General features: G+C 34.2%; 1 protein-coding gene across 1 annotated transcript; it reads right to left on the reverse strand.

Moving 5' to 3' along the window:
• Positions 1–6,297: 6,297 nt before the first annotated feature.
• LOC126769041 (peptidoglycan recognition protein-like) lies at positions 6,298–10,626 on the reverse strand. The gene is made up of 4 exons (XM_050487585.1): positions 10,524–10,626; positions 9,205–9,409; positions 7,994–8,109; positions 6,298–6,831 (listed from the first exon to the last, which is right to left on the reverse strand). The coding sequence occupies exons 1-4, from the start codon at positions 10,582–10,584 to the stop codon at positions 6,638–6,640; spliced, it is 576 nt and encodes a 191-aa protein (XP_050343542.1). The 5' UTR covers positions 10,585–10,626; the 3' UTR covers positions 6,298–6,637.
• Positions 10,627–10,841: the final 215 nt, after the last annotated feature.

A 10,841-nucleotide genomic window follows, 5' to 3' on the forward strand; every position in this document is an offset into this window, starting at 1 on the left:
TAATAATAATAATAATAAAACTTTTTATTTCAGGACTAGCCCATATAGTGTTAGTAAAACATATTTTTTAACTTTACAAATTTTAAAATACAATACAATAATAAAAAATAATTACATTTTTTTTTAGATAATAATATTTATCAATATCAATTTTAAAATTTAATTTAATTTAAATAGTTTTTTAACATTATATTTAATATTTTATTATTATAATTTAATATAAAATTTTTAATCAAGCAGTTATTTAATTAAAAAAAAAACCATAAATAAAAATATAAAAATAAAAACAAAGCAATTAATTACAACAATTCTTAAAACTACGTTAGTAATACGTGGGCACGATCCCAGCACCTCCAGAGAGGACTATCCAGCTTTGCAGCCAGTGTGTTGAGGAGTTTATTGGAGCTGTTTAGTAATCTGCTCATAGTGGACGCAGTCCGCTTGCGTATGATCGCATAGTAGTCATTTACACGAGCTTCCGCAAACATTGCCGACGCGCTGCAGTAGCGAGGCTTATGCTGGCTGCTTAGATGATACAGCATCGGCACATTCACGAGTGAACCAACGGTTACGCGTACTCCTACTGACGAGATCTGAGCTAGGAATGTAGTATTCAATTCCCAACATGATCTCGCCAGCAACAGCAGCGGCACTAGCTGTCGGGTCATTCCCACTGAAGCAACGTTCCTTCCAAGGGACCGACGCATAGTAATCGCGCATACCGTCCCAACCCGCCGACTTATATTGCCAAACGCGACGTTTGCATACCGCTAGTGGCGGCAGCTTGGCCTGTGGCACTCTGGTAGATATAAGGCTGTGATCCGAAGAGCCAAGAGGAGCCTGAACCACAACCTGATATTCCACCGGGTGAGAAGTCAGCAGAAGGTCCAGTAGAGAAGGTGCTTGCCCATCAATGTCTGGGATCCTGGTGGGCTGATCAACCAGTTGGGTCAGGTCATGTATGAGCAAAAGCATGAGCAGTCCTTCCAGCATGGTCAGTTTTGAGGGATTTCAACCAGGATTCGTGGTGAGCATTAAAATCCCCCAAAAACACCAATTCCGCGTTAGGAAATTGCTCTTGCGCAGAATCTGCCACCCGACTAAGATAGTCAAATAATCGGCTTGTCTCCAAGTCACCATTGTGGGATCTATAGAGGCACACGTAGACTCGGCTCTGACGAACCAGGTCCACACGTACCACCAACACGGAGAAGGAGGGGTCCTCCAAGCAGCGCAGTCGGTGACAGCAAACATCCGTCCTGACGAACAAGCATACTGCGGCTTTCGCTTTGAAGGATTCTTCAAGCGTGTAGCCGGGATAATTAAGGTAGCTGGTATCGGCAGGACAGAGTATTTGTGTCTCCGTGAGAAACAACATTGCTGGCCGTGCTGTCTCGAGATGGTGGTGGACAGCGTTGAGGTTAGCGTGGAGTCCTCGGATATTAGAGAACTCGACCTCAAACAGCGAGGGTATGGTGGGGGTGTGCACCGCTGTACGACCGTTATTTCTGTTTTGTTGCGCCATTTGGGAAAAATCAAATGGAAAAGAGACGTGAAGCGAGCGATGTATTGCCACGATAGGGATGGGCAAAGTGTGGAGGCGTGTTTCCCCAAGTGGTTGCCAAAAGGAAAAATACATTGACCCGCCGGACGGAAGGGCCCCCGAACCCCCCCGGAAGTGGCCGCCGGGACCCCACCTACCGGTCACCAACCGGCACGACGGTCCACCCCGAGATTATGCGTGGCCTGGTGGGGCAGCCTCACGAGCTGGTTAGGCACGCTCGGGCCCCTGTACTATGCCACGGGCGGCCAGCGGAACAGCCGTTTCTTCGGGTCTCCCTGTCCGGCAGGTCAATACAGTTTCCCCCGGCATTGGTTCAACAGCCGTCTCCATTGGACCAACACCCATCGCGGCAATACTAGCTCGGGCTCTGGCTGTACGCTGGCTGACCTCGAAACGCGGCTGCAAGCCACTTCACGAGTTTTTCACCATGCCCTTTTGTCAAAGGGTTCAACTTCCACATATCTACAAAAATGACGAACTTACATACAAATTTGTATTCCCTGTTCATTAATCGGAGGCGGAATTTCCAAGAAGACCGACACGACAGTCCTTTATTCATATACGATCGATCGGTCGATTTTCAATGAAAACTTTCGTCCCCTATTGAATTATTCTTTGGTTTTAAATATTCCGGCTGAAGCTGTACGTTTTATGTCTGTGTTAAAATTTTATTAAGTGGATAGGTAATATGCGCCTTTTAAATTGTAATAGCAAAAATGTATGAAATATTATAAAATATTAATTTAAAAAAGGCGTTGAAATTATCATAAGCTGTACTGTACATTTTATGAAAAGTATAAAATATATTACACGCTCAATTTTTATATATTCGTGTTCATAAAATTCTCACAGTGAACACAATCTCATGATGGTAATGTTATAATTTGCAGCGGTTGGAGATTAAGAGCTGAAAATCGAGCTCAGTGGCGTGCCATTGGAGAGACCTATGTCCAGCAGTGGACGCGAAAAGGGTGAGGATGATGATAATTAATATTTAAATTTATTTAGGTTTTGATTAATAATGTTATATAATCGCTTGTGGACTTGTTGATCGGTAATATAAGTTTTTGCCGATAATAGACACTAGCTCCGCACATACATTTAAATGTAAGCTGTTCCTAAATTTCTTAGTTTTTGTTTCGTAATTAGAAATAATTAAAGATTTATTATTAAGAAATTAAGGATACCCAAAGCAGTTCGAACATACAATAGGTGATTATACAACAGTTTTAAATGTTCACCTTTGATCTTAGTAACAGAAAACTCACGTTATCTCAATAAATTATAATATTATTTAAATATAATGGCATAAGCAACTTTCTTGTAGAGAAAATTTCAAAAAAAGTTAAAAAACTTGTCATAGCAAATGGAAAACGTGGATTGTAATAGATTTTGCATGCAGATTCTGATAATTCTAAAAAATACAAAAAATCGCACTTACATTTTATTTGCTCGAATAGTTTTTATAATTAATCGATGTAGAAAGAAAATGACGTGGCCAATTGCCCAGATTACTTACTATAAAAATATTTATTATATAAGGTATATAATTAGGATTTTTTTAAATATATTTTTACTGAATCATTACAAAGACCGTCCGTGCCCTTAACTTAATTGCCGAATACATACGTCCACCTTTTTTTATTAGAATTTTTTTTAAATGAACAGCGGGGAGATTTACTGTTCAAATTTTTAACTCCCGGCTCCAGTTAGTGCTTACGTCACTTAGGGACGTCACGACAGTATGCACAAGCGATCCCCTATCGTCCTCAGAAAAGACGGTGTGGGTACCGCTGGTTTTTTAGTCAGTATTCTAGTCCCACGTAACCTCATGTGGGGAAACGGGTAAATGCGTTTTTCCAGCATAAAAAAGTGCTTATGTCACAACCCAATCATTGAGATAGTGCAATTCCTTACTGAAAAAAAAAACCAAAACATTTACTTAAGACGAAAATAGTAATTTAGTCTAACAGTACAACATTTCCGGTCCGTTACTTTTACTAAATGACACTTCAGATGTCTTTAAATAACTATCTAGCAAATAACCCTTGAATATATCACAAATAAAATGATCCACTAAAACTGTCTTAATAATATTAAATTTTAATAACATTTAAGCGAGTGCAACTACACACACATCAAATGAGTTTATCGAAGTGATGTTTTTTTTTTAAATTGTTTTACTTAAACTTACATTAACATTTTACTCGTAATCTATAATTTAATAAATCTATTGATAATTGGATCGGTTACCCAGTAATAACAAACAATAATTATTTATTTTTAATAAAATTAAGCTAGCGATTATTGTACGAAAAGTTTTATAAATTTGATGGTTTTTAAATCACGTATAGAAAATTGTGAAGAAGACTTACCTTACATAGTTAGGCGAATAAAGTTAGAGGTAGATGAATTAAAACGGACAATGTAATAAATCATTATTGAGGATAATAAACGTGAAAAATTGGATCTCAGAGCAAAAGAATGAACACCTTTATTCTATTTTACAGAAAGTTACAAACAATGCGATCTTAAAAATTGAACCGAGTACCGAGATTGATTTATATAACAAGAGTTGCGACTACACATAAAGATAGTAAATACTATCGTAAAATTTCTGTGTAGATGGAAATAGTTGGATTGCTTGCACAGGCTAGAAAATTGAAGTTAATTATTTAAAATTTGCAACTAATTATAACTAATTGTAACGACCACCTGACCAACGACGACGAGCCGGTTGGCGTGGTTGGTAGATGCTTGCCGTTCACGCCGAAGGTTGTGGGTTCGATTCCCACCCAAGACAGATATTACAAGTATGTTTGTCCTGAGTCTGGGTGTAATTATCTATATAAGTATGTATTTACAAAAGAAAAATAGTATATGTAGTATATCAGTTGCCTGGTTTCCATAGTACAAGCTCTGTAGAAGCTTAATTTGGTATCAGATGGCCGTGTGTGAAAAATGTCCCAGGATATTATTATTATACTAAAAAAACCTTCTAAAACTACAATCCGTTAAAAATTGCAAAAGAGAAAAACTATACATAGGTTAAAAACTGCAGTAACAGACTAGACGTTAGGCTGGAGCTAGACGTTCCGAAAATAGTACGGTGATGAATGTATCAAGAGTTTAAAGAAAAACGTATAAGAGTTATTCATATTTAAATCTGACATAATTTCTTTCTGCAAGCTCCTCCCGATAGGTACCTCCTACTTATTACTATATTCTGCCGCCAAGCACCAATAGTTAGTATTGCTGAATAGTGTTTACGTATGTAAAAAATGGTTAACATTTCTTACTGTGTTAATGTCTATAGTTTGTTGTGACCACTTACCATCAGGCGGTCTACTAGCCAAAAACAAGACACTTTCCAAATCGATGACAACTTTACATGCAAATTAATCATGCAAGAACCCACCTAAAAAAAGTGTATTTTGATATATTGTCCACATTGTTCCTTTAAATTTGTGAAGGGTTTTCGTGTAAAAATTATCATGACAATAAGCTACGACATATTGCAGTTATTGTAAGTTGAGACTTAAAATATAATATATATATATATAGGCCTCTGCATCTTTGTCAGATGATTTAAGCAAGCCACTCTCCGTGTTGTTTTCCACCTGCAAGACAGGTGAGCGAAGTGTCCTCTCCGTGGATGCTGCTACGCCTGGGCAGGCGACTTTATGGCAACACGGGCTTGCCCAGTACCCATGCCACCCTCTCCTCCTCCCCAGCAGGATCCGCAGGAATGACGAGTCAATACGTGTGGTGCTGGTTTGGCCGCAGGTGACTGGCTTACGCCTAAACGGAGGCACCGCTCCGGGTTTAATATTAGTTTTCCTTCTTCTTTGGCGTGACGCTGGGATAATTTTGGGAAACAACGTATCAAGGAGAGGGGGGAGGATACTGTGATCACGGAAGATACAGGAATGTGACACTAGTAGCTAGAGCAGTCCGGGGTCGCGTACCCGTAGTGATTCCAACCAGCTATCGGACAGATAACTGGTAGATCCACCCTCTGGACAAAATATATATAATATATAATATTATTTTATTAAGGAATGTATGATGAAGAGTTAGAACGCTATCAACGAGTAGCATCGTCTTGAAATTATTTTAATTACACACACGCTTGCCTCGACGGAACTAGCACATTATTTTCTAAGAATGGTGTATATTAGGCGAGCGTTAACTAATACATGATAAAATTTAAATATTTTTTTCAATTTATCAACTCTATAAAATAATGTACTCCTGACATGAAAACATTACATATACATTCTTTAAAGGAATTGAAAATGCCTATTGTTACTTGGAACCGATAAGTGAAATAAAAACAAACTTAAATATACATGAATTATAGAAACTTCTAATTATAACGAAGCTTAGAAATCATATTTAAAGCTTATCGTCTGAAATACCATATAATATATGACAGCGACAATCATTTATCCAAAGAATCGCTTTTTAAGGGATTCCCAAAAATCTCCTCGAACGAAGAAGTGCTATCGTACTTCCGTATACATTTAGAGAGAAAATGTTTATTGTTTTTTGTATTTTATATAGAAATTATACTTTATTTATCATAAAAAAAAACAAGAGAAATATGTATATTCGTTTTATTTAAAATCAGCAACAAAAACATAAATAAATAATAAATTAACTAAAACTAATCATTCATCTATACTGAATAAATTACAACTTATATATATATATTTGGTAATAGCCTTTAATTAAAAAAAATATATATATTTTCTACATAACCAGTAAGTAACTTGTTTTTTTTTTTATTTAATTTTTCCGAAGGTTGTACGGATATTTCATAACGTTCGTCGGATTAGATTGGTGATTAAAAGAAAGTGTTAACGTGATTATAGTCATCGTGTTTGAAACAGAGAGACTTACTTATTTCTTTGTAATGCTTCAGTTCTGTGTTATTGTTTAATCGTTACAGTAGTAAACCAACATAACGTTAGAATACCTACATAAACTATACTATATTTTCATAAAACAATGCGCTTTTGTAAAAAAAAATTAAATTTAAAAAACATTATGATTTCTTCTCTTGCCGTTTCAAACTTGGCTAACATCCTTTACCCAATGAGGCCAGCTTTCTATGAGGTTCTGTAACATGGCTCCAGGGCTTAGAGTGTAAGAGAGCTGCTGATGACCAACTAGATTGTAGTTCATTGCTAAATGTTTCTTGTAAACCGCGCAGTTTAAGAAATCTTCAGTAACTTGTAATGCTTGAGACGTCGGTAATTTTTCTGGAATAACAATAATTTAAATCAAAATATGTTTTATTCAAATGGAATAAGCTCAACAGTTTGTAGTCAAATGAGTGTAAACATGTCATTTATATGAAAAAAAACACTCAAAATTATTGTATATATGTAACAGAGCACATAAGGCTTAGTTTAGTGAGACAGACAAACTAAATTTAAATGAACTAAATTTAACATTTACATCCAAATCTTTATATTTATAAATGGTTACTATAACTTTCTATAAAAGTTAAACACCAGTTCAAGTAATAAATTTTATTATTTGTTAATTTTAATATAATAAACTTATGAGAGCTATATAAATTTAATTAAAATAAAATTTAATTAAATTAAAATAAAATATATTATTAATCCGATGACAGTCATTCAGTTCTTTTTTTAAAGGGCGCGGGAAACTATTTTTTTTTTTATTATCAAGCAATGGTATTGCTGACGTTCTGAAACCGATTATATCTTTATTAAATCGGATATGATATAAAAATATGTAATTATTAAATATATTAATTGAAGTACATAAATAAGTATTTCTAACAAACTAAAGTCGCGTTTTCAATGGTTTTTTTTTCAGTGATTGTTATCATTAATTTCTGTACATATATTATAAAGCCTTCGACGACATTATGAAGAAGAAATTAAATTTCCCTAATACTAAATTGAGTGTAGAAACTTATCAAACTAAAACCTCTTTTAAGAAAAAATCTACATATATTGTGATGTTATCCGTTTCAAAAGTATTCATTATTTTTAATTGCAATCCTAACTAATATTACAAATGCTTAAGTGTGTTTGTTTGATTGTTACGTCTCACGTCTTAACTACTCAATCGATCATCATGAAGGCGAAATCGCGGATGAAAACTATCCCGTAATCCCGTAACAGCCTGTGAATGTCCCACTGCTGGGCTAAAGGCCTCCTCTCCACTTTTTGAGGAGAAGGATTGGAGCTTATTCCACCACGCTGCTCCAATGCGGGTTGGTGGAATACACATGTGGCAGAATTTCAATTAAACACATGCAGGTTTCCTCACCGTAAAGCACGAGATGAATTTAATCACAAATTATGAATGGATTATGGATGAAAACTAATACAAAAGAAATATTTTATTATTATATTTAAATTTACTAGTATATATGTAGATTCGTACCTCTGAAATCGCCTATGAAGGACAAGCTAATAGATCTGTCATTGTATCCTCTTGTGTGTGCGCCGACTCGCCATCCCGCACCTTCGTAAACTTTTCCGTTACCTCCAATTAAAAACCTGAAAAAATACATTAAAAAACCATTAGTAATTTGTATGCCAATTATTCGAGTAACATTTTTACCGAACATAAGACCGAATCGTTTTAGGTAAAACCCAAATGATTTCCATCACTGATAAAAATCAACAACACGATGCGCGCTCGACTTTAATATTGCAACAACTATTATGGCAACAATAATAATTATTGTTAATATTCGATTTAAGTTGTTAAACTAGTTTCCGCTTAATTAAGATGTTGTTTAATATGAACACAGTCGATGGTTAATTTTTCATCTAATATCTTTTATTAAAATCTATTTTTTTTTTATTTATACATTTAACGCGAACCTCTCGTCTGCAATATTTACAAGATATTCGAAACGTACACAAGATATTCGTACAAAATAATTTAACATTAATAGTCAAACAGTATACAGTAACAGCCTGTGAATGTCCCACTGCTGGGCTAAGGCCTCCACCTTTTTGAGGTGAAGCTTATTATAGAATTAGTAACATTACCATATGTATATTAATATAGGGTTAATAAAATTATAATGTTTGTATAAATAAGCATGAAGTAAAATATTTTTAAAGCGAAGGTTCTATTGCCAACCTACAAATGTATTATACATAGGTGATTTATAAAAAATAGTGATGCTAATTTTATATACAAAATAATGTACGCAATAAACATTTGAATAATGATACATAAAATAAATATATTTAAACTTTTAAGTCTATAAATTAAATTTTAATGTTTTCGCCATGAATTGAATGATTATAATATATATTTACAAGTTTATACTTTTCTCATTGAGTTTTCATATTAAAATCATTTTATTAAATAATATGCTTAAGCTTAGTACCAATGATTCGCTTGCAATTCCCGAGCATATAACGTCACAATGTTCGTTCGTTAGCTACATGTGATTTTATAAATCACTAATTAATATACTCTCATTATCATTATGAGTACGGTAAATTTATGACGTCACAAACATTAGTTTTATTAATATAACATTATAAACAATTGTATTATGAGGAAAACGTCACTGTTTTATTCAGCTACCCAATTAGCTAATAATAAATTGTACAAAAAATATTCATACTCACGATTGACCAATGTCATCGTAATTAAGTGCTTCCATCTGATAAACTCGGATTCCATTGGCTATCCTCTCACAGTCGTCATCAGTGTAGCAATCTTGACTGACCGTGTGTTGTACTACGACTAAATTTATAGGTTTTGACAGTCCCGTGCTCCGGTTCGATTCGGAACCGCTCCATTTTAATATGGGCACTACATCGCATTCAGAAACTGAAAACAAAATATACAATTTCAGATATCAATGTGTATAATAGTGTACACTTTTATACCAAATGTAAAGGCTTATGAAAGAGCTACAAAGGCTGTTCGTGTTTTACGAGGAACAGTATTATAAGCTACAAATTTCTCTGGGCTGCTATTGAGGATTTATGGAAAAAAAATTCAATCAATTCCATTGCTCGAAGTTTCAACTCAGCTAGCAAGGGAGATATAAATGTGTTTCAAAAAATGAATTTCGTTTAATAAAATTAACACCTATGGTTGAATATCGACCATATATTATGGGATACTAAGGAATTACTCCTTGACCATATAACCCTTTTAACTATCTTAATTCCATATATATGTTTTGTACGTTTCAACCTTTAACAAATTAAGATGACAGCTTATTAACTATTTTATGTCCTAACAGATTGGTACTTTAGTTATACTATATGATAGAACAACTACTTGGAAGGGCTTTTGGCAAGACCGTCTGGGTAGGTATCGCCCACTCATTGGATAATCTACCGCGAATCCTGCACGTGTGAGTAGAAAAAAACAGCGTAGGAATAGGTTCCAAAACCTTCTCTTAAATAGGAGAGGAAGCCTAGACCAGCAGTGGAACATTTATAGGCTGATACTTTACAATATTAAATCAATCTTTATAGTATTGTTGTAAATGCTTGCAGTGTATAATATTTTTAAATATACTGAAGATCTAATGTCAGTAAATAAATAAAATTTATGTGAACTTTTTTTCATAAAAATTAAATTAAATAATATTAATATCTACTGTCAGAATAGAAATAGAAGATGAAAGTTAATATGAAAATATTGTGTACATATATTTAATATGTACATTACATACAGTACAAAAAGAAGTACAAACCAAAAAACTTGTATGATAAGAATTTACTTTAAATTTTAGAAATCGAAACAATTATCGAAATTGTTGAAAGGTGTTTGAAAAATAGAATAAATTTTATATCATATAAACAGACAGACATAATATGCCTTATTGAGAATAAATGTCTTTAAACTTAAACATATATATCATGGCAAAGAATAATATTATCCGATAGGCACTTACTTATATAAATAAATCAATTAAAATTCAACTCACCCGTTGCGGCTTTTATCGAAGATATCGCAAATATAAAAAATATTGAATTTAGCACCTTCATTTTGGTATTCAAAATTTTATTGTTATAAGACAAAAACACGCGTCAACATGTACGGTCGTAGTAAAAATGATAAGCGCAGTTTGATTACTCTCGTATTTGTAGGGGGAAAATAGGATTCGGTTCGCCCCCTATCACCTCGTATTTAATATAAGGTTTTCATATTCCCAATGACGAGATCGTCGAACAAATCGACTATGACGTTTAGAAAAACCTCCGAATTAACTGCGCGAACCTGTTTCTTTGTAATTAATGCATGT

The sequence above is a fragment of the Nymphalis io genome, chromosome 6 (assembly GCF_905147045.1).
Source record: "Nymphalis io chromosome 6, ilAglIoxx1.1, whole genome shotgun sequence".
Lineage (NCBI taxonomy): Eukaryota > Metazoa > Arthropoda > Insecta > Lepidoptera > Nymphalidae > Nymphalis > Nymphalis io.